The sequence below is a fragment of the Bos indicus genome, chromosome 4, assembly GCF_029378745.1.
Source record: "Bos indicus isolate NIAB-ARS_2022 breed Sahiwal x Tharparkar chromosome 4, NIAB-ARS_B.indTharparkar_mat_pri_1.0, whole genome shotgun sequence".
In the NCBI taxonomy this organism is placed as follows: domain Eukaryota; kingdom Metazoa; phylum Chordata; class Mammalia; order Artiodactyla; family Bovidae; genus Bos; species Bos indicus.
The window spans coordinates 119,348,494-119,374,909 of record NC_091763.1 but is presented as its reverse complement, the minus strand read 5'-3'; the positions used below and the strand labels follow the sequence as shown (position 1 = coordinate 119,374,909).

At 55.8% G+C, this 26,416-nt stretch overlaps 1 protein-coding gene across 3 annotated transcripts in view; it reads left to right on the top strand.

The window, feature by feature from the left end:
- Positions 1–26,416, top strand: part of PTPRN2 (protein tyrosine phosphatase receptor type N2) — a 602,297-nt gene that overhangs the window by 218,474 nt on the left and 357,407 nt on the right. For all 3 annotated transcript variants that reach the window (XM_070788511.1, XM_070788512.1, XM_070788513.1), the window contains 4 exons: positions 12,021–12,236; positions 13,611–13,651; positions 14,728–15,077; positions 26,100–26,186. In XM_070788511.1, the coding sequence (XP_070644612.1) occupies positions 12,021–12,236; positions 13,611–13,651; positions 14,728–15,077; positions 26,100–26,186 (694 nt within the window). The remainder of the gene's footprint in view (positions 1–12,020; positions 12,237–13,610; positions 13,652–14,727; positions 15,078–26,099; positions 26,187–26,416) is intronic.

The following is a 26,416-nucleotide window of genomic DNA, read 5'->3' as shown; positions in this document are numbered from 1 at the left end:
TGGAATGTGAAGTCAAGTGTGCCTTAGAAAGCATCACTACAAACAAAGCTAGTGGAGGTGATGGAATTCCAGTTGAGCTCTTTCAAATCCTGAAAGATGATGCTGTGAAAGTGCTGCACTGAATATGCCAGCACATTTGGAAAACTCAGCAGTGGTCACAGGACTGGAAAAGGTCAGTTTTCATTCCAATCCCAAAGAAAGGCAATGCCAAAGAATGCTCAAACTACCGCACAATTGCACTCATCTCACATGCTAGTAAAGTAATGCTCAAAATTCTCCAAGCCAGGCTTCAGCAATATGTGAACCGTGAACTTCCAGATGTTCAAGCTGGTTTTAGAAAAGGCAGAGGAACCAGAGAACAAATGGCCAACATCCGCTGGATCATGGAAAAAGCAAGAGAGTTCCAGAAATACATCTATTTCTGCTTTATTGACTATGCCAAAGCCTTTGACTGTGTGGATCACAATAAACTGTGGAAAATTCTGAAAGAGATGGGAATACCAGACCACCTGACCTGCCTCTTGAGATACCTATATGCAGGTCAGGAAGCAACAGTTAGAACTGGACATGGAACAACAGCCTGGTTCCAAATAGGAAAAGGAGTACGTCAAGGCTGTATATTGTCACCCTGCTTATTTAAATTATATGCAGAGTACGTCAGAGAAAGGCTGGGCTGGAAGAAGCACAAGCTGGAATTAAGATTGCCAGGAGAAATATCAGTAACCTCAGATATGCAGATGATACCACCCTTATGGCAGAAAGTGAAGAGGAACTAAAAAGCCTCTTGATGAAAGTGAAAGAGGAGAGTGAAAAAGTTGTCTTAAAGCTCAACATTCAGACAACGAAGATCATGGCATCTGGCCCCATCACCGCATGGGAAATAGATGGGGAAACAGTGTCAGACTTTATTTTTTGAGGCTCCAAAATCACTGCAGATGGTGATTGCAGCCATGAAATTAAAAGACACTTACTCCTTGGAAGAAAAGCTATGACCAATCTAGACAGCATATTAAAAAGCAGAGACATTACTTTGCCAAGAAAGGTCTGTCTAATCAAGGCTATGGTTTTTCCTGTGGTCATGTATGGATGTGAGAGTTGGACTGTGAAGAAGGCTGAGCACCGAAGAATTGATGCTTTTGAACTGTGGTGTTGGTGAAGACTTTTGAGAGTCCCTTGGACTGCAAGGAGAGCCAACCAGTCCATTCTGAAGGAGACCAGCCCTGGGATTTCTTTGGAGGGAATGATGCTGAAGCTGAAACTCCAGTGCTTTGGCCACCTCATGCGAAGAGTTGACTCACTGGAAAAGACTCTGATGCTGGGAGGGATTGGGGGCAGGAGGAGAAGGGGACGACAGAGGATGAGATGGCTGGATGGCATCACTGACTGGATGGATGTGAGTCTGGGTGAACTCCGGGAGTTGGTGATGGACAGGGAGGCCTGGCGTGCTGCGATTCGTGGGGTCTCAAAGAGTTGGACACGGCTAAGCGACTGAACTGACTGACTCTTCGTTGTGCAGAAGCTTTTCAGTTTGACATTGTTCCATTTGTTTAGTTTTCTGCATTTGTTTCCCTTGCCTTTGGTGTCAGATCCACGAAAATATCTCTAGGATGTCATGAAGTTACTGTGTATGTTTTCTTCTCGGACTTTCAGGCTTTCGGGTCGTACCTTCAAGTCTTTGGTGCGTTTGAAGTTGACTTCTGTGTGTGGCGTAAGGTTGCAGCATAGTTTCACTCCTTTACGTGTGGCTGTTCCGTTTTCCTGACACCATTTACTGAAGAGGCTGTCTTTTCTCCATTATATATTTTTAGCTCCTTTATTGTGGATTAATTGACCGTACAAGCTCTCGGTTTTGTCCCATTAATCTGTGTGTCTGTTTTTGTGCCAGGAGAAATACCACGCTGTTTTATAACTGTGCCTGCATGAGTGGTCAGTGGTGTCCAATTCTTTGCAACCCTGTGGAGTGGGGCCCAAGGCTCCTCTGTCCATGGAATTCTCTAGGCAAGAATCCTGGAGTGGGTTGCCATTTCCTCCTCCAGGGGATCTTCCCATCCCAGGGATCGAATTGACATCTCCTGAGCCTCCTGCATTGGCAGGCAGCTTCTTTAACCACTAAGCCACCTTGGAAACCCCTTGGGGTAGTATGAACAGTTAGCAATGTTAATTCTTCTGACCCATGCACAAGGAATGATAACCTTGCCCACTAGAGAATTCTTGGTCGGAAGTGGTTTCCGTTCAGCACTTTGAACATGTCATGCCACTCCGTTATGGCCTGCAAAGTTTCTGCCAAAAAAACCTGCTGACAGCCTCGTGGGGGTTCCCTTGCGAATAACAAGTTGTTTTTCTCTTGCTGCTTTTAGGATTCTCTCATTATCCTTAACTTTTACTGTTTTCGTTATAATATGTGTTGGTGTTAGTGGAGGTGATGGAACAACGGACTGGTTCCAAATTGGGAAAGGAGTACGTCAAGGCTGTATATTGTCACCCTGCTTATTTAACTTATACGCAGAGTACATCATGAGAAATGCCCAGCTGGATGAAGCACAAGCTGGAATCAAGACTGCCGGCAGAAATTTCAGTAACCTCAGATATGCAGATGACACCACCGTTATGGCAGAAAGTGAAGAAGAACTAGAGAGCCTCTTGATGAAAGTGAAAGAGGAGAGTGAAAAAGTTGGCTTAAAGCTCAACGTTCAAAAAACTAGGATCGTGGCATCTGGTCCCATCACTTCATGGCAAATAGATAGGGAAACAATGGAAACAGTGAGACACTTTATTTTCTTGGACTCCAAAATCACTGCAGATGGTGACTGCAGCCATGAAATTAAAAAGACGCTTGCTCCTTGGAAGAAAAGCTATGACCAACCTAGACAGCATATTAAAAAGCAGAGACATTATTTTGCCAACAAAGATCCATCTAGTCAAGGCTATGGTTTTTCCAGTAGTCATGTATGGATGTGAGAGTTGGACTATGAAGAAAGCTGAACACCAAAGAATTGATGCTTTTGAGCTGTGGTGTTGGAGAAGACTCTTGCAAGTCCCTTGGACTGCGAGGAGATCCAACCAGTCCATCCTAAAGGAGATCAGGCCTGGGTGTTCATTGGAAAGACTGATGCTAAAGCTGAAGCTCCAATATTTTGGCCACCTCATGCGAAGAACTGACTTCTTAGAAAAGACTCTGATGCTGGGAAAGATTGAAGGCAGGAAGAGAAGGGGACAACAGAGGATGAGGTGGTTGGATGGCATCACCGACTCAATGGACATGAGTTTGAGTAAGCTCTGGGACTTGGTGATGGACGGGGAAGCCTGGTGTGCTGTAGTCCATGGGGTCTCAAAGAGTCAGACAGGACTTAGCAACTGAACTGATGTGCTGGTGTGTCTCTTTGGGTTCATCTTCTCCAGAATTCTGTGCACTTCCAGGACCTGCATATCATGTCCAGTTCTTTGCCATCCTGTGGACTGGGGCCCTCCAGGCTCATCTGTCCATGGAACTCTCCAGGCAAGAATCCTGGAGTAGGTTGCCATTTCCTACTCCAGGGCATCCTCCCAACCAAGGCATTGAACTGACATCTCCTGAGCTCCTGCATTGGCAGGCAGCCTGGATATCTGTTTCCTTCCCCAGATTGGGGAAGTTTTTATCACTATTTCTTCTAGTAATCTTTCTGGCCCTTTCTCTCTGTCTCGTATCCTTCTGGAGTCCCCATAAAGCAGACGTCATTTCACTGGATGTTGTCCCAGAGGCCCTCTGGGGTGTCTTCACGTGCTAGGACCCCTTTCGTTTTGCTGCTCTGTCCGGGCGAGCTCCGCTGCTTGTCTCCAGCGGCTGACTCCTGTTCTGCCTCATCCAGTCTGCAGTTGGAGCCTTCCAGCAGATCTTTCTGTTCCGTTATAGCTTCTGTTTGGCACTTTCTTGCAGTTCCTACTCCTTTGTCAATCCCTGGTTGTATTCCTCCGTTCTCCTGACTTCAGTGAGCGTCTTTATTGTTTCACACCCTTCCAGGCGAGTTGCTTCTCTCTGTTTCCTTGAGTTCTTTTTCAGAGGTTTCGTCTTGTTCTTTTCATTGGAACGTAGTCCTCCGTGTCTTCATTTTTTGGCCTGTATCAACCACCTCCCCAGTCTTGAAGGAGCGGCTGTTTGTCAGAGGCGTCTTGGGGGCTCACACATACAGCCCTACTGGCCACCAGAGCCAGGGCTCAAGGGGTGTTGCATTGGGGTCAGGGTTATGATGGGACACTGGTGGGCAGCATTATCACCCAACTGGCTGAGACCCCCAGAGGTGCTAGGGTGACCCTACTCTCGGCACGCTGCTAAGGGTTTAGGTGGCAGATTTCCACGCTGGCGCCCACAGTGTCTCAGTCCCTGGGGAGCAGCCCAAGTGGTCTTGTCCCTCCAGCAGGTGCTTCAAGGTCAGTGAGTGGGTGCCCTTCCTCTGTGGCTGTGCTGCGCACCCAGAGGGCTGAAGCGCAGATGAGAGATGTGGGTGACTCAGAGCAGACACCCTCCTGCAGGACGGCCGAGTCCGATTCATGGCTGTCATGGCTCAGGAGAACCCATCCCTGCTCCAAATACAGCAGTCTGACCACAGATTTCATGTGTGTGGGGAATGGGCATTTGGTAAAAACTTAGACAAGAGACCCTCTTCCTTTGTTTATTCACTATTTACACCTTGTCCCTGTGAAAAAGCTTGAATTCACATAACATTAAAAGCCCCGCATGCCGGACCCTGGGGAAGGGCACGTGCTGGGGCGTGGGGTGGGCTGCAGCCACCGGGCCTGCATCTGCTGTCAGGATGGAGCCCTGGTCGGCAGCCGGGAACGCAGCTCACCGAACGCTGCTCTCGGGTTCTGTCTTCGGCTCGCCACAGGAACCAGAGCCTGTGAAGACTGTTTGCTGTGCTTTTAACCAGTTGTGAAAGTAGTGAAGGTTACGGGGAGACCCAGAGTTCTCCACGTGCAGAGAGCCCCGGCTCAGTGCCATGCACACTGCTGTGTCCTCCGGTGCCCGGGCGTGTTTGCGAGGCCTCACCCGCCCCCCAGCCCACCCGGGGCACGGCCCACTGCTCCCCACCCTTCCCCAGTCCCTCCAGCTCATCTGCCGGGCCTTGCTCTTCCTCCAGCTCTAGGTGAAAATTCAGGCGAGGCTCATGAACCCCGGGCACCCTTAGGTGATGAAAACTGCCCTGTCCACTTTTTGTCTGTAAAAGCTGAGGTGTATGCACACTGGCTCTGGTCCAGATGCAGCTCTCAGCTGCAGAAGTGCAGTGTGGAGCTGCACGCCTGGACACCTGCCATCCAGCCTTCGCTCGGAGAGGGTTCACAGCTCTCACACCCAGAGCGGATCCTGTGAGTGGGATCCAGGCCCCTTGTGGGCTCAGCCCACTGAGCTGACAGACAGGTTACCGGGGCTGGTCCCGGGCAGCCCTTCCCGTGGCGTTTTCTGCTCCAGGCTGCATTTGCCCCCCAGCACGTGTCTAGGATGCTCGCCTGAGTGTTCAGCCTCACGTGGATCTAAACGAGGCATCCCTTGGCAACACTTGGACTCCAGCCCCACTACCAAGTGAATCACGTGAGTAAGGCCGAAGCTGATCTGATTTTTTGTGCTGCGACTCAATATTACGTGTTTAGAGAGAGGCTGGTGCCTGCGGTCTGCGAGTATGACACCGTGGCCTCTGTGGGTGCTGGGCGCTTTATCCCAGCTGCGGGCCGGGGTTTTCATTCAGCCTGAGTGATGCGTGCCACCTGGCTGGGACACCACAGGCCCCAGGTTGGGAGGAAAACACAATTTACTTGTGCTGCTTTCAGTGAAAATAGATAGGAAGCCAACGCGTGATGATTATGCCCAAATCTCCTGGGTGGAGGCCCAGGTGAGGTCAGGATAAAGTAATAATCTCTCGTGGAATTTGTCTAAACCCATCGCAAAATACCGGAGATGGACTCTAGCAATTAAATGAATTGTATACTTTCTAAACAAAAGGAACGCAGGAAATTCCCCCTGATGATGGTGGTGGTAGTGATGGTGATTATGAGGGTGATGGTCTTTACGGTGATGATGGTGGTGGTAATGGTGGTGATGGGGATGGGGATGAAGGTCATGGTGGTGGTGGTGATGAAGGTGATGAAGGTGATGGTCATGGTGATGGGGGTCATGGTGATGGTCATGGTCATGGTGGTGGTGATGATGGTGGTGATGGTGGTGGTGGTGATGAAGGTGATGGTCATGGTGATGGTGATGATGGTGGTGATGGTGGTGATGAAGGTGATGGTCATGGTGATGGTGATGATGGTGATGATGGTGCTGGTGGTGATGAAGGTGATGGTCATGGTGATGGTCATGGTCATGGTGATGGTGATGATGGTGGTGATGGTGGTGGTGGTGATGAAGGTGGTGGTCATGGTGATGGTCATGGTGATGGGGGTCATGGTGATGGTCATGGTCATGGTGGTGGTGATGATGGTGGTGATGGTGGTGGTGGTGATGAAGGTGGTGATGGTGATGAAGGTGATGGTCATGGTGATGGGGGTCATGGTGATGGTCATAGTCATGGTGGTGGTGATGATGGTGGTGATGGTGGTGGTGGTGATGAAGGTGATGGTCATGGTGACGGTGGTGGTGATGATGGTGGTGATGGTGGTGATGGTGATGAAGGTGATGGTCATGGTGACGGTGGTGGTGATGACGTGTGTGTGTGGACCTGCCTGAACGGTGTACTCTCGTGAACACGTGCTGACAGAGGCACTTAGGAGTAGGTCTGGCTGCCTGAGTTGCACCCTCTGTTTGTGGCTTTGTGGTAAGGCCAGCTGCTCGCCGCTGCGTCTCCTCTGGAGCTGCGGCATGTGTCGGGGGCCCTATTCAGACGTGTGCTTCCCGTGGGTCGGGCCCGTGGGAGCTGTGCAGGGAGCTGGTCTCCTGCTCCAGGCCCCCCATATTTGATGTCCTGACATTTCATGTAATTGCTCTGCTAGAGCCCACTTGGCACACTGAAAGCTACTTACAATGTCATGATAAGCCAGCCGGATCTCGGAATTACCTGGTGCGGCTGACGGAACACAGTGTTCCGCTTTGATGCGTGTGGCGTTTGACTGTGCTGTGGTTCCTCCTCAGGCCACGGGGCCGGCTGGACTCTTTAAAGAGGGTCTCCTCGCCCTGCTCATCTTCAGAGGCTGACAGCAGACACCTCTGTGCTGACTCAGCATGGGTGGCGCACTCCCTTGGTGGGTGATCCCTAACTCCCGTTGATCACTCTCCTCCTAAATGGCCAGCCGCTCAGCTTCTCGCACTGCACACCTAAGGGTTTCCTGGTTATTTTTCACTTGTCATCTGAAAAGTCTCCCTTTTGCATGAGAAGAGACAGTGTTAGCGATTTATTTTATTATTCCACTTTGAAGGTGGGTGTTTCTTACTGTAGTCACAGAGGCCCGTGGAAAGTCCCTCCCGTTCATTAGTCTTTAACTTAATGAACACGAGCTTTTTCATGCCGTGCTTCCCTCCAGATAAGGAGACGAGAGCTGAGGGACGTCAAAGGGAAGACGTGTGGTGACCTTAGGGAGGCTTTCCTTAGCTGTTACACATCAGGACAGGCCGTTGGAGGAGTGCACAGCTTCCGCCTTCGCTCTGCTTGTTGGATATGGTCGACAGTCTGCACATTTGATTCCGTTTTCTCTGTAACCCCTTCCAGTGGGAATCCCTGCCTCGTCTACACAGGCAGGGCGGAGACCGGAGGGGTCTCTGCAGGGCACTCTGTATCCTTACACGATCGTGGCCCTCGTCTGTGGTGGGTCTTCTAGGCTTTGTGGCCTCACCTGCCCTGCGTGGATTGCATAAAACATCCCACCACTCAGTGGGATGCTTTGAGGGGCTGTCGAGGGCCCCAGGTTCCCAGATGTCGGGAGCTGACCTCACAAGCTCCAGCCTCGCCATCAGTCACTGTCTGCTGGGCTCAGCGCCAACTCCTGCACCCACGTCCAGCGCGCCCAGCCCTGCCACAGAAGCCCACTCGGACCCCAGCAGCTCCGCCTGCCCCACGCCATCCTGCTGGGTTCCTGCAGGAGCCCCATGCGGCCACCCTGTCTACCCTGTCTCAAGCCTGCAAGCCTCGTATGTTGTAAGTCAGTTGACGGCTCACTGCTCAGACCCGGCAGGGGCTTCTCATCCCGCTCAGCAGAATCCCGGGGCCTTGCTGTGGTTTGAGAACCTGTGAGCCCCCTGCGCTGCCGCTCCACTGCTCTGGGTCACCCTCTGGCCATCCTCCGTCCTTCCAGCCCCGCTGTTCAGGGCTTTGCACTCGTCTCCTCTGCCCGCAGAGCGTGTCCTCTGGGCAGTCCCTGGGCTCAGGACCCCCTCTCTGGGTCTCTGTGAGCTTTTCTCTGACAGTCCTGTCAGAGCATCTGCCCTTCCCACTGCCCTGGCCTCCAACTCTGGGTTATCATTTCCACAGCCCCATCAGCACCAGGCCCTTCTCTGGTGGCTCAGATGGTAAAGAAATCCACCTGCAGTGCGGGAGACCTGGGTTGGATCCCTGGGTTGGGAAGATCCCCTGGAGGAGGGCATGGCAACCCACTCTAGTATTCTTGCCTGGAGAATCCCATGGACGGAAGAGCCTGGCGGGCTGCAGTCCACGGGGTCGCAGAGTTGGGCACAGCTGAGTGACGGGGCACGTGCAGCACATCACCGCCAGGTGTGTGTCCTGCTTCGTCTGCTTTGTCTCTCCCACGATGGGCGAGCACTCTGTGGTAGCAGGGGCTTTGCTGACTGCTTTGCTCCTGCTTCCTGACAGACCCCTGGGCACAGAAAATGCACAGAAGCATTTGAGGAGGGAAGGAGAAGAGGGCAGGGCGGGGGGCGCCCTGCTCCTGAGCACCACGGTTTAGCTGGAGCCCCTGGGAGGCCTGGGTCTCGTGCTCACAAGCCTCCCTTGTGACCTGGCCTCTGGCAGCCTGAGAGCCCAGCAAAGGGATGCGTGCGGGCAGAAAGGATGGAGAGTCTGCTGCACGGGGAGCTGAGACCCCGGCCGCCTCCAGGGGGGCGGGCACCAGGGAGGCAGGGGACGTGGACACTGCCACCCGCCAGCCGGACGTGCCCGCGAGACTGTGATGCCTCAACTTCTCAGCTTTGTCTGTGGCCAGTTTGCTGCAGCCCAGGGTCTGAGCTGTTGCCCTGACCCTCTTGTGCTCCGTTCTCATTACGGTTCTGACATGGTCACCCCACCCGGCCGTGCTCCAGGTCTGGAGGTGGGGCCGTGGACGGGTGCTGGCCCACAGTCTGTCAGGAGCCAGGCGCACAGCAGGAGGGGAGCGGCGGGCAGCGGGCCCAGCTCCATCTGCAGCTCCCCTCGCTCCCTGTCACTCACATCACCGCTTGAGCCATGCCCCCGCCCCATCCATGGAAAACCTGCAGGAAACTGGCCCTTGGTGCCAAACTGGCTGGGGACTGCTGCGGGTGGGAGGGGCTGGAGAGGAAGATCTGAGAAGGGAGGCCGGCCATCAGCATGGCTCGGGGGCGTCACTGGGTCGTGAGACGTCCTCGCAGGGCACAGTTGGGGCGGGGCTCCGCCTTTTGTGCCCTCACTGGGATGGGCGCCACCCTGTGCCAACCCGGAGTAGATCCCCGGTGAGCCCGGGGGCTCAGCAACACAGCATCATCCTGGGCCGCCTTTCCGGGTTAAGTGTGCATCCAGCAGAAACGCACGTGGGATCCAACACTTGTCAAGACCTCTCGTTTGTGGACTGATCCATTTCCCGCCGGGGTCAGTGTCCAGGATGCCGTGGTGGGTCCGGCACGCTCTGGCCCCTGGGGGGATGGCACCTGAAGGGCCTGTCCTGTCCTCTGACCCCAGGCCGTGTGTCTCCTCCCCTCTTCACCCTGGCCGTGACCAGACTGAAAGGTGACGTGTTTGTGAGGTAGGAGGCTTAAGAAACCGCTGAGCGTTGTTCCTCTCGCTTTTCACTGTGCCTTAGTTTTTCTCTTGTCTGTAAAACAGCACAGGCCCTTGTCAGTCCAGAAGAGCGGGACTCCTGACCCTGCCGTGCGCGGTGGGCGGGGTGGTGCTCACCTGGAGCCCCCATGCCGCTGTGTGCCAGGCGCACTTCTCTGTGTTTCACAGTGTTTGTGGGAAATGGGATGTGTTCTCCCCGTTCACCCCTGGAGGTTATTTCTGAGCAAGCGTTTGGTCCCTGAACGTTCGGGGGCGTCTGTGGGGCTGCAGGTAGGGCTGTGGGGGCAGGGCCTCCCCAGGGTCTGGGGCGTGGCCCCTGGGGCAGCAGCACCGGGAAGGCGTCCAGCTCACTTCCTTCCAGGGGGAGCTGTCTCGAAGCACAGGCTTTATTACTGTCCCGGCCTGGTGAGACCAGCAGGTCGGGAGAGGGTTCTGATGGAAGGTGCTGGCGGGGTGGAGGCAGGGAGCCGCGGCGGGGTCTAGCGGTGGTTTTGCAGGAAGTGGGTGAGGCGGGCAGGGTTCGGGGGCGCAGGTCCGGCAGGTGAGAGTGAGCCCGGGGCTCTGGGGCACAGGGCGGCCCCAGCTGCTGGGACCTGGGCTGGGGCGGTCAGAAGGGCCGGCGGCCCAGGGGGGTGGGGCCTAAGTCTCTTTTTCAATAATGTGAAAATGAATGTCTTTCTTCCACTCTGGCGTTTGAAGAATATTTTTGCTGGGTAACTAGAGTTCTGAATTTAGACATCTTCCCTTTCAGTGGTTCAAATGCGTCCCTCATGTATAAATGGCCCAGTGTGTAAGTGTGCATCACGTCACGTGTGTCAGTTAACACGTGTGTAAGTGTGCGTTCCCTGTCACGTGTCACAGTTACGTGTAATTCTGCATCATGTCACGTGTCACAGTTACACGTGATTGTGCATCCCGTCACATGTGTCACAGTTATGCGCGTGTGTGTCCCATCACGTGTGTCACAGTTATGCGTGTGTAAGTGTGCATCATGTCACGTGTCACAGTTATACATGTGTAAGTGTGCGTCCCATCACGTGTGTCACAGTTACGCGTGTGTAAGTGTGCATCTGGTCACATGTGTCAGTTAACACGTGTGTAAGTGTGCATCATGTCACATGTGTCACACTTACACGTGTGTAAGCGTGCGTTCCCTGTCACATGTCACAGTTATGCGTGATTGTGCATCCCGTCACATGTGTCACAGTTACGCGCGTGTGTGTCCCATCACGCGTGTCACAGTTATGCATGTGTACGTGTGCATCATGTCACATGTGTCACAGTTACGCGTGTGTAAGTGTGCGTTCCCTGCCACATGTCACAGTTATGCGTGATTGTGCATCCCGTCACATGTGTCACAGTTACGCACGTGTGTGTCCCATCACGTGTGTCACAGTTATGCGTGTGTAAGTGTGCATCATGTCATGTGTGTCAGTTAACACGTGTGTAAGTGTGCATCATGTCACATGTGTCACAGTTACGCGTGTGTAAGTGTGCGTCCAGTCACGTGTGTCCTGCTTCCAGGGCAGGGACATGTCCTGGCCCCTGGGCCGTGTAACGTCTCGTCCACCTGGTTTTCTGGGGGGAGCCTGGCCGTGTGCTGCTCTTTGTTCCTCTTCCTGGAGCTGACCGAGGGCCTTGAGCCTCGGACTTGATGCTGGTCGTTGGTCCTGGGGGTGTGTGGGGTTGGTGCTGGTCCTGGGGGTGTGTGGGGTTGGTGCTGGTCGCTGGTCCTGGGGGTTTGTGGGGTTTCCCTTCCTCTGCCCCTCCCTCTCAGGTCCTGTCTCACCTCTGCTACCCACTGCCGTGCCCGGGCGCCAGGGTTTTCTCTGTCCTGCTGATCCCGGTCCTTCCTGCGGTCTGCCCACAGACTCCCTGGCCCTTGTTCCCCATCAGTCTGCCGGCGGCCTGTGCAGGGAGCTCTAGGCTTCAGACGCCCTGCTCCGCCCCCACAGAACTTCCGCTTGGGGGTCCCTGCTCCCACTCCATGGCTGTGCGCATCGTCCACCCGCCTGCTCCTCCGCCGGCCTCGCCTCCTTGTCCTAACGCTGCCCTCGCCTCCGTGTGTCTCCCTTTTGCGTGTCTGTTTAGAAGCTCGTGTTCAGATGCTGCTGAAGGACCTGCAGAAGCGCCCAGCCGGCGTGGACGGTCTGAGTGCCCTGGACGTAGATGAGCTGGTCCGCGCCCTTGCGATCGCGGTGCCGAGTGGGGGTGTGGCCGGGGCGCCGGGCGCGGCCGGGAGAGCCGGCAGACGCGGAGCGGAGATGAACGGCGCAGGGGCCGCGCTGCACAGAGACCGCGTGCCAGGTGAGCTCACACGCGTGTGCATCTGGGCCCGCGGCCGCAGGCTTGCCGCATGGTGCTGCCTGCTTGCTGCTGGGAGGTGGGTCTGCAGTGACGACTTTGGTCCGTGTGACTCTGCCTCTGGACGCTCTCCTAACGGGCTGAGCTTGCAGGGCAGGCGTGTTGGAGGGTGGGCTGCACTCTGGTGAGGGAGGGGAGGTGCCTCCGTGCAGGGGCAGGGCGGATGGAAGCGCTTTGTGTGGGGTTTGTGAGTTAAAGTTAGAGTCAGATACTCCAATGGTCAAGTGAAAGGGTCTGTGTGAGGCTCACACCCTCCTCCGAGGGGCTCCAGCGAGAACGCAGAGACCCTCACACCACAGCACACACACATCCTTCTCACACACTCACACAACCCATATCACATACACAAACTCACCCACACAGTCTCACACACTTACAGATACCCCTGACCATATACACAGTCACACAACCCACATCACCCACACGCACAGACACACTCACCCACATACAGTCGCACACTCACAGAAACTCACCCACCACACACACACACACACACAACCCACATCACACACTCATACACAGGTACACTCACACACATATAGACACACACATAGACGCACAAACTCACACAGTCTCACACACTCACACACACGCACACACAGAGACACTCCCTCACACCCCCAGCACACACACACGTACACAAACACCCGGCAGCTCACGCACATGCACACTCATGCCCACTCACACACACTCACAGACAGTGGCCCGGCCCTTGGGGGTGGAGGGCTGACCCGGGCAGGCTCGTCTCCCCGTCTGGCCTGTTCCCAGGGTTGGGCAGTGACCCTGACCCCTGGGCGGTGCCCCGCACACAGTGGGCCCCAGGAGGAGCTGGGGAGGGCGCAGGCCCCCCTCTCGTGGGGAGACGGGCTCAGCTGGTGCAGGAGAGGATGCCCGTCGCTGTCTGAAGGAGGTGGTCTCGGGCGACGGTCCCTGTGCTGGGCTGGGGGGTCTCGAGGGCGGCCGCCCGGAGGAGCCACGCACCAGCTGCTGCTGTGTCTTTGGAGAAACGGCCACCGCAGAGAAGTAACGCGGCTGAAGGCGCCTCCAGCTGACGTGGCTGGGCCCGCACTCCGTCTCCCTCCTGTGACTGCTCTCTGCCCCACCCGGCTGCTCTCCCCACTCCGAGCAGACATGAAGGAGCACCGTGACTCCCTGGCTCTTGTGTCCCGGCCCCTCAGCCACCACCCCTGTGCCATGGCGCTTATGGAGGGCGCGCCGTCCCTGGTCTGTCGGGGGCGTCGGCGGTGGTCCTCACGCCGCAGCAGGACCCTGGCGTCCACCCCGGTGTGCAGTGACCTTGTGCTGTGTCTTCCACAGAGAGCAGACTGCGAGACGGCGACGAGGGACTCTACCGGGAGGTGAGGCCCGCCCGGGAGCTTGGGCCCCGTGCAGCGCGAGCTGCGTCGCCTGCGGTTCAGGAACATGGGGGAAATATGAGAACTCTTTTAGGAAAAAGATAGAAAAACCCTCATAATCTCAAAATTGAGAGAAATCGTGAAGAGTACACACAAAACTGTATGTATTTTAATATATGCTGTTGTCTGTTTTCAGATGAGATGCTAATATATATCCATTGTAGGAGTATGGAAAAGGGTCAATACAGGCAGCATGTTAATTCCCTTAGAACTTCCCACCCAGGGAGACGGGGGTGACGTCATGCGACAGCACCCCACGCCCGCCTTGTCGTCAAGGCCGCCCTGCGTGTGCCGGTCACCAGGGTCCCTTTAATGGACATTAGCAGCCTCTGGATCCTTCAGACCTGTGCTGTCCACATGGCAGCCACCAGGCACGTGGGGCTGCGTGGACTCGAATCCACTAAAATTAAGTAAATAGAAACTCAGTTCCCCAGCAGGGCAGCTCCTGGTAGACGGGGGCTTGGGGGGTGGCTTCCATCGTGTCCAGGTTTCCACAGCAGCGCTGGTCAGGATGGTCTGGAAAAGGCTGGACGTGGATGACACCTATGCACCGTGGGGCCTCTCCTCCTGCTGAAGAGCCTTTGCTGGCCTGTCGTCGTCTTACGGACGCAGGAAATCTGTTCATAGCCAAGGGCAGTGCTGTGGCTCTAGACGCTCTGTTCTGTGGGTGGGAAAGAAGACCGTCTGGGTAGCGCTTCTCCACAGGTCGTGTTAGCGGATCCTAGCTCAGTGCCTGAGCACGAGTGGGGAAGAAAACACCCACAATTGTTCTAAATGTCCATCAGAAACACACCGTGGAGGGAGGTGTGGGGTCTGGGGACGCGGTTCCTAATTCCAGTCACAGGGGACTAGGCCAGCGGAGCTCGGGGTCTCCAGACGAGATGCACACGGCCAGACCCTAATTCTGCCCCCTGTGGCCCCCAGGCCCACATACACGGCACCCCATCCCCTGAGCATCCAGGACAGACGGTCTCTCTGCCGCTCAGGGCACGTTCCCATGCTGGTTTCCTTTCCACCAGGTGAACCGTCTGGGTGTCCAACTGGGGGACCTCCTGCAGGGCCCTGGGTCTCCGTTCCTGCCTGCAGCCCCCCATCTCACAGAGCCCTTCAAGACGGAGAGCAAGAAGGGGGATGACGCCGAGGCCTCCCTGTCTTCGGAGGAGGAGCACGCGGGCGTGGAGAACGTGCGGAGCCAGACCTACTCCAAGGAGCTGCTGCAGAGGCCGCCGCAGGCGAGGCCTGGGCCGGGCACGGCCCCGCAGGAGGCCCTGCGCCTCGGGGCCGGCGCACAGGTACCCCCCGGCCCAGGCCTGCGGCTGCAAGTCCAGCCCCCCGAGGAGGAGTATGGCTACATCGTGATGGAAAATGAGTGAGTGGGCGGTTCCATCTCTCATGGGCGTGATCTGGCGCTGCGGGCCAGGGACATGCCCTCGCTTTTCCATGCTCACCTGGAGGCGGCCCCGCTCCTGCAGTGTGGGATGACGGTCGGCAGTCAGTCTGTCCCCTGGGGCCGTGTTCTGGGCGGGGACCCCAAGCCTGAGGTCAGGCCTCCACTAACAGCCCAGACAAAGCCCTGCAGCTCCCTGGCCCTGCCCACCCCCCCACCCCGCCGTAGCTCAGGGCGTGGGGCGCCTGTGGGGCCGGAAGCCCAGCAGGGTGGATGGGCCCGGGGTGCCCAGGGCAGTGGGCAGGGTGGGGGCTGTGCCGAACGCTGGCTCCACACCCAGGAAGCTCCAGAAGCTTTACACCAACCGCATCCCAGGGTATGCGGCGCCCTTCAGGGGAAAGACGTGCCTCACGGCATTGATGTCCTGGCCTCGCCTTAGTTCTGACGGGAGCTTGACGCGGGGCAGGGTGCAGCATCGCGTGCACAGCGAGCAGCGGGGTCGGGCTGTCCCCAGCCCTGTCGCTGATGAGTCTGACGTGGACGCCGTGCTGTGCAACCGTGTGCTTTCTTCAAGGGACGGGGGCAGTGTGTCCAAGGGGAAGCGTGTCTGTCTGTCTGCGTGCACAGGCGTGTGTACAGGAGTGTGTTGAGGGGTGTGCAGGTGTGTGTACAGGTGTGCGTGCAGGTGTGCACACAGCCCCACCTCGCATTGGGTCAGGGGTCGAGCGTCCTTCCGGGCTGACCCCCATGGAAGGGGCTGTGTTGGAGCCGGGACCCTCTCTGCTGACCCCGCCGTGGCCTCTGCACTCTTGCCTCCATGCGTGTTTGCTCTCGCTGCACCGCATGCAGCAGACCCAGCCCGGGTCAGAGCCAAACGGAGCTGAAGGTGCCGTTCTCGCCTGGGTTGGGCGTCGTCCTCGGGCTGGCATGTCTCCAGGCCTTTTCTGAAGACCCGCCTGCCCATTCCGGCCTCGTCACCTCCAGACAGAGACTGCACTCTCTCTGCCTCCACTCTCTTTGCTCAGAACTGTTAGCTCCTGCTGCGTGTGTGAGAATCACGTGTGACACAGATACCCGGGGCCTGGACAGTGGTCCTGCCGAGGGCGCAGCTCCAGTTGTTGAGTCAGACCCTTCTGGCTGCCCGGTCAGACCTGTGCTGGGGGTTTCCATTTCGTGGCAAACCCTGCTGCCGTGTGCACGTGTGTGCTCTGTGTGTGTCCCTGTGTCTGTATGTTGTATGCGTGTTTCCATGTCTGTATGTTGTACGTGTTTACGCGTGTATGTGGACACATACGTTGTGTGTGTTGTGTGTGTCCCTGTGTGTTGTATGTATGTTTCCACGTCTATGTGTGTGCATACACATGTGTATACACGAGTACATGTGTGTGTTCCCGTGTTTGTGTGTCGTGTGCATGTTTCCGTGTCTGTATCTGTGTACGTGTGTGAGTACACGTGTGTGTCCATGGGTACATGTGTGTGTCCCCGTGTTTGTGTGTCATGTGCGTGTTTCCATGTCTGTATCTGTGTATGTGTGTGTACACGTGTGTGTACACGAGTACATGTGTGTGTCCCCGTGTTTGTGTGTCGTGTGCATGTTTCCGTGTCTGTATCTGTGTGTGTGTGTGAGTACACGTGTGTGTCCATGGGTACATGTGTGTGTCCCCATGTTTGTCTGCCGTGTGCGTGTTTCCATGTCTGTATCTGTGTGTGTGTGTGAGTACACGTGTGTGTACACGAGTACATGTGTGTGTCCCCGTGTTTGTGTGTTGTGTGCGTGTTTCCGTGTCTGTATCTGTGTATGTGTGTGCGTACACGTGTGTGTACACGAGTACATGTGTGTGTCCCCGTGTTTGTGTGTCATGTGTGTGTTTCCGTGTCTGTATCTGTGTACGTGTGTGAGTACACGTGTGTGTCCATGGGTACATGTGTGTGTCCCCATGTTTGTCTGTTGTGTGCATGTTTCCGTGTCTGTGTCTCTGTGTGTGTGTGAGTACACGTGTGTGTCCATGGGTACATGTGTGTGTCCCCATGTTTGTCTGTTGTGTGCATGTTTCCGTGTCTGTGTCTCTGTGTGTGTGTGAGTACACGTGTGTGTCCGTGGGTACATGTGTGTGTCCCCATGTTTGTCTGTTGTGTGCATGTTTCCGTGTCTGTGTCTCTGTGTGTGTGTGAGTACACGTGTGTGTCCATGGGTACATGTGTGTGTCCCCGTGTTTGTGTGTCGTGTGTGTGTTTCCGTGTCTGTATCTGTGTATGTGTGTGCGTACACGTGTGTGTACACGAGTACATGTGTGTGTCCCCGTGTTTGTGTGTCATGTGTGTGTTTCCGTGTCTGTATCTGTGTACGTGTGTGAGTACACGTGTGTGTCCATGGGTACATGTGTGTGTCCCCATGTTTGTCTGTTGTGTGCATGTTTCCGTGTCTGTGTCTCTGTGTGTGTGTGAGTACACGTGTGTGTCCATGGGTACATGTGTGTGTCCCCATGTTTGTCTGTTGTGTGCATGTTTCCGTGTCTGTGTCTCTGTGTGTGTGTGAGTACACGTGTGTGTCCGTGGGTACATGTGTGTGTCCCCATGTTTGTCTGTTGTGTGCATGTTTCCGTGTCTGTGTCTCTGTGTGTGTGTGAGTACACGTGTGTGTCCATGGGTACATGTGTGTGTCCCCGTGTTTGTGTGTCGTGTGTGTGTTTCCGTGTCTGTGTCTGTGTATGCGTGTGAGTACACGTGTCTGTGTACGTGGTTACCTGTGTGTGTGTACCTGGGTGCGTATGTGTAGTGTGTGTGTGTCCCTGTGTCTCCATGTGTCGTGCGTGTGCACAGCCGCTGGTGGAGCCACCGCCCGCTGCTCTGCGTGCTTTTCCTCCCGCCAGCATGTCCTGATGCTGGAGGACTGGTCCCAGTGTGGGTGCAGGGTTGCTGCTCTCTGGGGCGTGAGTGTGAGTCGTGAAAGTGCTGGAGGGGCCCCCGACCTCGGGAAGACTCTGAGTCTCCATGAACCACAGAGGACGGGATGGTGGGCTTCAGGGCGGGACCCTCCAGGCCGAGCGTCCTCTGCTTCACAGGACGTCCAGAGTGAGCGGCCGGCACCTGGACACAGGGGGACCCTCACATCGGGCTCGCCGCTTGCTCTCACTGACTTTTGTGTAAGAGGGAACCGCTGTCAGAGGGTCTGTTCTCTGCATCCCGAGTCCATTTCCTTGGCTGCACCTCTGGGCCTGAGCACTTACTGCTCTGAGCGGTCAAAGTAAAAGACCATTGTTTTATCGTGGATTCTTCTGCCAGGTGGAAGGTCTTTGGTGCAGACAAGAGCTCTGTGTCCTTAACTCGGTCTGCCCCAAGTGGGATGCTCACAGACACACGGAGTCTCCCCTCTGTTGTCAGATTATTGGGGATTTGAGGTTCTCTGGGGCGGGATTTCACCAGGTCTCAGCTTAAGCCTTAATGGATCAGCTATTAACTGACAAGAATCCGACACCATTCTTTTTTTTTTTTTTTTTAATAGAAAAGGACTTTGTATGTTTGGTTGTTCACAAAAGGAGGAGCGTGGCGGGGAGCTTGCATTCTCTCTGAGGCTCACAGGGACCACGCCGCTGACCTCACTGCCTGCCTTGCCCTCACTCGTACATTTCCGGATGGGCGGGCAGGAGTCTGATCCTCCCCGTTTACGTTTTCACACTTGTCACAAACTGGGTGGATTCAAGACGTGTGAGGGGCAGGGTAGCCATCCCTGGTCCTCCCACGGTGATTTGAGAGTTATTTCAAGTCAGGCTGACGGCAGAAGACCACGGTGGACAGTGTGTGTAAGACAGAGAAGAGCCCGCATGCACGGCGGCTGAGCAGGCGCTGGGGCCCCCGATCCTGCACGGCAGCGACGCAGGTGCTGGAGCGCCGGCTGGCACGAGTCCTTCAGGGACCCCCGATCCTGCACAGGGGTCATCCCAGCTGCGGAGCCTGAGTTTGGGGAAGTGAACCCGTGGCCAGGAGCATGTGTAGAGGTCCTGCCCACCTCGAGTGGTTTGTGGATGAGGAAACCGAGGCATGGACCCTGCGAGCCCAGCAGCCTTCCTGTGGCTGCACTCCAGGGGCCCGGGAGGCGTCCCCACAGCCTGGGCTCAAGGACTCGGGAGCCCCAGTAACGGGACAGAGTCACGGGTCCCTGTCCGACTGGCTAGATGGGGGAGCAGGTTTGTGTTCCTCTTCCTCGTGCAGAGTTGAAACGCACACGAACAGGATGCTGACCCAGGCCCAGAGGCCCGGCCAGTCACCCACCCACTCCCCACTCTCCTGCTGCTCTGACACAAACCCCAGCTATGGTGTCTCAGAGGCGTGCCGTGAAGTACCTCTAAAATAGCAGGATTCTTTCTTTCCAGCATACCGTGATGCCACGTCACACCTGGAAAGGAGCCCAGATCCCTTACTATCATCACACGTGGAGCCCGTTCCCATGTCTGTGTCCAGAACTTGTGTGTCTGCTGGGTGACCTGGGAGGCAGAGGAGGTGCCCCTTGTCGGTGGCTCTTTGCTCTGCGGTGGCCCAGGAGCCATGGGCTCATGTTCAGAGGGTTCTAGAGCTGGGCTGGGCCTTGCAGGCTGCTGTCGGCTGGAATTCTAGAAAGAACTGGAGGATATTTCACGTTGTCTGGGCTCTAACCATGGTGGTCGGGAAAGTGAGAAAACGCCATTAAAGTGCAGTTATGACAGTGTCCCTTGGGCCCCAAACTTTCCAGGTCAGCGTGGCCACATCTGGCTGCCAGAAGGTGCCAGGAGGAACGGTGGTGTCAGGGGCTCTTGTGGTCTCTGACCGTGAGCCCCCTGCCCCCATTGGATCCTTCTGCTGCAGCAAAGGTCTGTCATTGGGGTGGGGTGGGCAGGGGACGGAAGCCCGGCCCGGCCCGCCAACCGGGCCTGAGCCTGGCCTCACCCTCTCTCTGTGTGTGGTCCCCACGCTGACTCCTGCCGGCAGCTCTGCAGCTCAGACTGGGAGCATGAGATGGAGCAGGCTCTTAGAGGGTTCTGGCGAAGTGGGAACCCTGTTCTCTCGCTGAGCTGAGATGGTGGCAGGAGGGAGGTCGCCGTAGACACGTGCGCCTGTGTGTGTGTCCCCAGCACGCCGCGCTGGCTCCTGTGTCTGTTCACCCGCATCTGTCGTCTGCTTATCTGGATCACCTGTACCTGTGTGTCTACAGCACGGGTCCGTCTGTGCCGACACGTCCGCGTCTACATCTGCACCCCAACTCGTACCTGTTCCTGCGTCTACACCCGCACCTGTATGTCTGCACGCACACCTGTATGTCCACACGCACATATGTTTACACGCACACCTGTATGTTTATATACATCTTTATGTCTCCACGCACACCTGTGTGTCTGCACGCACACCTGTATGTCCACACGCACATCTGTATATTTATACACATCTTTATGTCTACACATACATCTGTATGTCTGCACACATATCTGTCTGCACGCACACCTGTATGTCTACACACACATCTGTATCATCTCTATCTGTATATACACCTGCACCTCAGTCTGTCTGTGTACACGCACACCTGTATGTTTATATGCATCTTTATGTCTCCACACACACCTGTGTGTCTGCACGCACACCTGTATGTCCACACGCACATCTGTATCATCTCTATCTGTATATACACCTGCACCTCAGTCTGTCTGTGTACACGCACACCTGTATGTCTGCACGCACATCTGTCTGTCTGCATGCACATTTGTATGTCTACACACACGTTATGTCTACACACATACCTGTGTGTCTGCACGCACATCTGCATCGTCTCTGTCTACCTGCACCCACACCTGCGTGTATACACACCTACCCCTGTGTCACCTACAACCTTATCCACATCTGTATCCACCCAGCCATCGGCTTTGCTGTTGGATTTCCATAATCATCGGGAAAGTTTAGCTTTTCATCTTCAGTGGTGCCCTGAGCATCCACGGTAATCCCCACAGGCCCTCACCCTCTCACCCCTGCAATTGATTTTTTGCAAAGTGTGGTCTGTGTTATAAATGGGCTGAGACTAAATCTGCAAAGTTAAGAAGTTTAAATTCCACTTCTACATACAAAGGAGTAGGAAAGAGGGAGAAAATATGAAAAGATGAGATTTTCTTTGCTGTCAAAATAGTAGTAAGTCTGCAAACGAATAATGAAGCCAGAGGGAAAAGGGAAAACGGAAAACACTCTGTCCTGAGATGGCAAGTGTCCATTGGAAGTGCTGGCCCGTGGTCACATCAGGGTCGGTTTCAGGCTTCCGATGCTGGACGATCCCCCTTGGGGTCGGGAGGCACAGGCGGGTGCAGAGGTGCACAAAGGCCCCGCGTGACCCTCTCTGGGCAGGAGGAGGCTGGGGAGGGCGGTGCTCCCTGACAGGCGCTCCACAGTCTGGGACACACGGTGTGTCTGGATCGCATCGTCGTGGAAGCAGGTGAGAGTGACCCTCTCAAGAAGAAAAAGGTCAATTTCCTTTAGCGGTACAAACTCCTAACAAAGCAGGTGTAGAGGGAGCATCCTCAGCACAGTAAGGGCTGCAGCCACAAACCCCGGTAGCACCACACTCAACGGGGAAAGGCCGAAAGCTTTCTAAGATTGCACTACTGCTGACTGTGGCTCTGCGGTTACCATGAGGCTTACATAAAGCGTCTTATATTCACAGGTCTGTGTAGGTTGATAGTAACTTAACTCTGAATGCATACAAAAGCTTTACATTTTTACATTACTCCCTTTCATGTTTTTGATTTCCATGCACTTTTTATAAAGATGACTCTAAGACGTTTTGTACTTAGATTTGTATTAAGCATTTGGCAGATTTTTTTCCCCTGGAGAGTAAAATTGTTATGGAGACTATATTTGTGGAGAATATGTTTATTCAAATGTCGTATGGAGAACATATTTACTAAAATTTTGAATATATTTATGTTGAGAAGCACAGTCTCATCTTGATGTTAAAAAATGATGTTGGAAAACAGCGGTTTTTTTCTTACAATTTCTTTTTTTACCTCTGAAGAGTTGATGGTTGTTAGCAGTCTTTTAGGAGAAGGCAATGGCAACCCAATCCAGTACTCTTGCCTGGGAAATCCCATGGATGGAGGAGCCTGGTAGGCTACAGTCCGTGGGGTCTCGAAGAGTCAGACACGACTGAGCGACTTCACTTTCACTTTTCACTTTCATGCACTGGAGAAGGAAATGGCAACCCACTCCATATTCTTGCCTGGAGAATCCCAGGAATGGGAGCCTGGTGGGCTGCCGTCTATGGGGTCTCACAGAGTTGGACACACTAAAGTGACTTAGCAGCAGCAGCAGTCTTTTAAGGCTAATTTACTGAGTCGTTCAGGACTGTTAGAGACTCAGGAGTCTGCCTGTGTTCGGCCCTCATGGGAGTTCAGTTTGGCCCACAGGTTATCATGGGCTCACTCACCCCTGCTCTGAGAAGTGGGGTCTTTGTTAGACTTCCGCAGGGAAGGAAGGTGGTGCACCCTGGAGCTGGAATTCTGAATTATCACCGTGGCCTCCACCTATATCCCTGTCCTCGTCAGAAGCATCACTCGTCTGCACTAGAGAGAATTCTTGTGGGTTAACGAAAACGCTAGCTACCTTGAAAGATGATTTTAAAAGATAAACATCATAATTTTTATAGAACAATCGGTGAATCCCATGAAAGTCTCATTTTATTGACAGATTTCAAGTATCTCAGCAAAAACGTTGGTATCGAGGTCGACTAGTTTTCGTGTTTTGTGATCCATCACTCAGTTCCCGACCTTTGGAGAATTTTTGAATAAACCGTGACATGTTCACAGTTGGGAAGTGAAGCAGCCGAAGCCCCGCCAGCCCTGGGATGCAGCACCCCCCGAGGTGGACGTCTGTGGGCGGGAGGGACAGACCGCTTGGAGGTGGATCTCATCTGTCTCAGAAGAGGCGGTGACTCTAGGAAAAGAAGACCTGAGGGACTGCGGGAGCGGACGCGGTTCCGTCTGCTTGGGGTCGGGGAGCCTTGGGGTGGGGGAGCCTTGGGGTGGGGGGCGTGGTCTGGTGAGGGCGTGGTCAGGGTGAGGGCGTGGTCAGGGTGAGGGCGTGGTCTGGTGAGGGCATGGTCAGAGTGAGGGCGTGGTCGGGTGAGGGCGTGGTCGGGTGAGGGGATCGTCAGGGTGAGGGCGTGGTCAGGTGAGGGCATGGTCAGAGGGCGTGGTCAGGTGAGGGCATGGTCAGAGGGCGTGGTCTGGTGAGGGCATGGTCAGGGTGAGGCATGGTCAGGATGAGGCGTGGTCAGAGTGAGGGTGTGGTCAGGGGAGGGCGTGGTCCTGGGGAGGGCGTGGTCAGAGGGCGTGGTCCGGGGGAGGGCGTGGTCCGGGGGAGGGCGTGGTCCGGGGGAGGGCGTGGTCCGGGGGAGGGCGTGGTCCGGGGGAGGGCGTGGTCCGGGGGAGGGCGTGGTCCGGGGGAGGGCGTGGTCCGGGGGAGGGCGTGCGGGCAGGATGCGTGCTTGCCCCACAGTCCCGAAGCTGACACACCAGGGTGCACTTGACCCTTTCAGTTTGTGTCTTTCTTTGAGGATTTACTGGTAGTGTGATCTTCGGCACTGAATTTAATTCCTGGAGTCTCAGTTTCCACCTCTTTGAAGGAAGGTTAATACAGGCCCTTCCTTCCAGGTTTGTTGTGAGCAATGAATGAGATAATTTCCGTAGAATCCCTTGTAGTTGAGGGCGGAGAGTTGCTTTTAAGTTCTCACTGGTCTTAATGTTTCTGAAAAGACCCTGATGCTGGGAAAGACTGAAGGCAGGAGGAGAAGGGGACGGCAGAGGATGAGATGGTTGGATGGCATCACCGACTCGATGGGCATGAGTTTGAGTAAACTCTGGGAGTTGGTGATGGACAGGGAGGCCTGGCGTGCTGCAGTCCATGGGGTCACAGAGTCGGACACTACCAAGCGACTGAACTGAATGTTTCTGACCCTCAGGTCATGGTCCCTAGTCTTTGTTTTGAGAATGGCCTCAACACTCCCCTGGCAGACTTGGATTTTCTCATTTTGACCCAGTGGTGATCTAGGCTGTGCAGGGGTGGGGCGGCTGCCATGAGAATGGGGGTGTGGCAGCCTCTCGCATGCTTCCTGTCCGGGATTACGGGGCCCTTTCCCCGTTTTGCTGATGTACAGGCTCCCCAGCACACGCCTCGCTTAACGAGCAGGCTGTCTGAGGAAGGAAGAGGAGCCTTAGAGGGGAGGCCCGCCAGCTCTTGACGGTGACCCTTCCTGCCCTAACGGCGCGGCAGGCGGAGCACCCGCCGCCACTCCCGCTCCGACATCTGACCTCCAGCTGCTAGAAGCGCGCCGTCTCTGTTCCAGGCGGCAGGTGTCCAGGAGACCCCGCGGCAGGTGTCACAGTCGGGCCCTGGAAATTACAAGCGTCTGTCCAGTGATTTTTGAGATTAACTACAACTACTTTCTAAGGAAGTTCAGACCATGAAGTGACAGATGATGGCCACGTAGTTTAAAAACAAAAGAGAAATAATTGCGTGCTGGGTTTGAGTACAGTCGACAGCCTCTCATTTGTCTGACTTGAACAAGAATGGGGCCACCGTTGTCATGAGCCATTTGCCCTGCCTGCCCTGACAGTGCAGCAGGAGGGGCTGAGGTGTCCCCCTGCAGCTCCTGGGAAGTGTCTGTGTCTACAGGTGTGTGTGTGCACACCTGGGGAGTGGCCATGTCCGCAGGGGTATGTGTGCACACCTTGGGAGTGACTGCAGGGGTGTGTCTGTGTGTGCACACCTGGGGGATGTCCTTGTCTACAGGGGTGTGTGTGCACACCTTGGGAGTGTCTGCAGCGTCGTGTCTGTTTTTGCATACCTGGGGAATGTCCTTGTCTACAGGGGGGGGGTGTGTGTGCACACCTTGGGACACACACCCGGGGAGTGTCTGTGTCCGCAGGGGTGTGTGTGTGCACACCCGGGGAGTGTCTGTGTCTGCAGGGGCGTGTGTGCACACCCGGGGAATGTCTGTGTCCGTAGGGGCGTGTGTGCACACCCGGGGAGTGTCTGTGTCCACAGGGGTGTGTGTGCACACCCGGGGAGTGTCTGTGTCCGCAGGGGTGTGTGTGCACACCCAGGGAGTGTCTGTGTCTTCAGGGGCGTGTGTGCACACCCGGGGAATGTCTGTGTCCGCAGGGGCGTGTGTGCACACCCGGGGAGTATCTGTGTCTGCAGGGGTGTGTGTGCACACCCAGGGAGTGTCTGTGTCTTCAGGGGCGTGTGTGCACACCCGGGGAGTGTCTGTGTCCACAGGGGTCCGTGTGCACACCTGGTGCATCCGTGGCTGTCCTCAGTTGCCACCTTCTGGGCTCAGCCCCACCACAGAGCCAGGGCTGCAGCTGTGATTCTGTTCAGGGCAGCCGGTGGGATGACTCTAGGGTAGCCACACATGCAGATGCACCACTTTTAAAACATTCTTATTTTAAAACCTGGTAACATAAAAGCCTGTGGAGAGTGTGTCTGGGAGGTTTGGGGGTCTCATCCATCCTTGATGTGTGGGTTCCCAGCCCTGAGGGCTACTCACTGTCTCAGGAAGCAGGATGGTGGGGGTGGGGGGGGCAGCCCCCCATCGCAGAGGGACCAACCTGCTGCTCCCTGGGCCCATCTCACTCCCCAACACACCCATTCGCACTGTGTTGCTCCTCTTACTGGTTTAAAGTGCGGTGATTCATCCCGGCTGGAGAGACACTTGCTCCCAGCTGTCCCCTGCCCCACCCCAGGCCGAATAATGGAAATACAGGCAGGGCGGCTCTTGGATCAGCACGGGATTGGGGCACGGAGTCCCAGGGGGCGTGGGGTCGGGGTCGGGTTCCTCAGAGTGAGAGGGCGGGAGGGGGCGGGGCCCCATTCCTCGCAGTGAGGGGGTGGGGTCCGGGGTCCCCGTTCCTTGCAGTGAGGGAGTGTGGGGGTCACGGAGCCCTGTTCCTCGAAGTGAGAAGCCCACCGGGTAACCCTGCCGTCTCCCCACAGCTCCCTGAGCCTGGACGAGGGCACGCAGGCGCTGGAGGGCGTGGCGCGGCTCCTGGAGGTGCCAGCGGGCGTCTTCACGGACGTTGAGTGAGTGCGGGTGGGGCTCGGGTGGCTCCTCCTTCTGAGTGTCCCTCCAGCAGGTTACCAGTGGGGTGTGTTCACTGTGCCACAGAGGCTGGTGCTGGAGGAAGAGAGGGGAGCAGCTGGGGGGTCCGGTTAGCTCTGTAAGCGCAGCAGAAACCCGAGTGTCAGCAGGAGGGCGATCCCGAGAGGGCCCCGCTGACCCGGAACCCCCGGGGGCTCTGGATGGTGGGGCG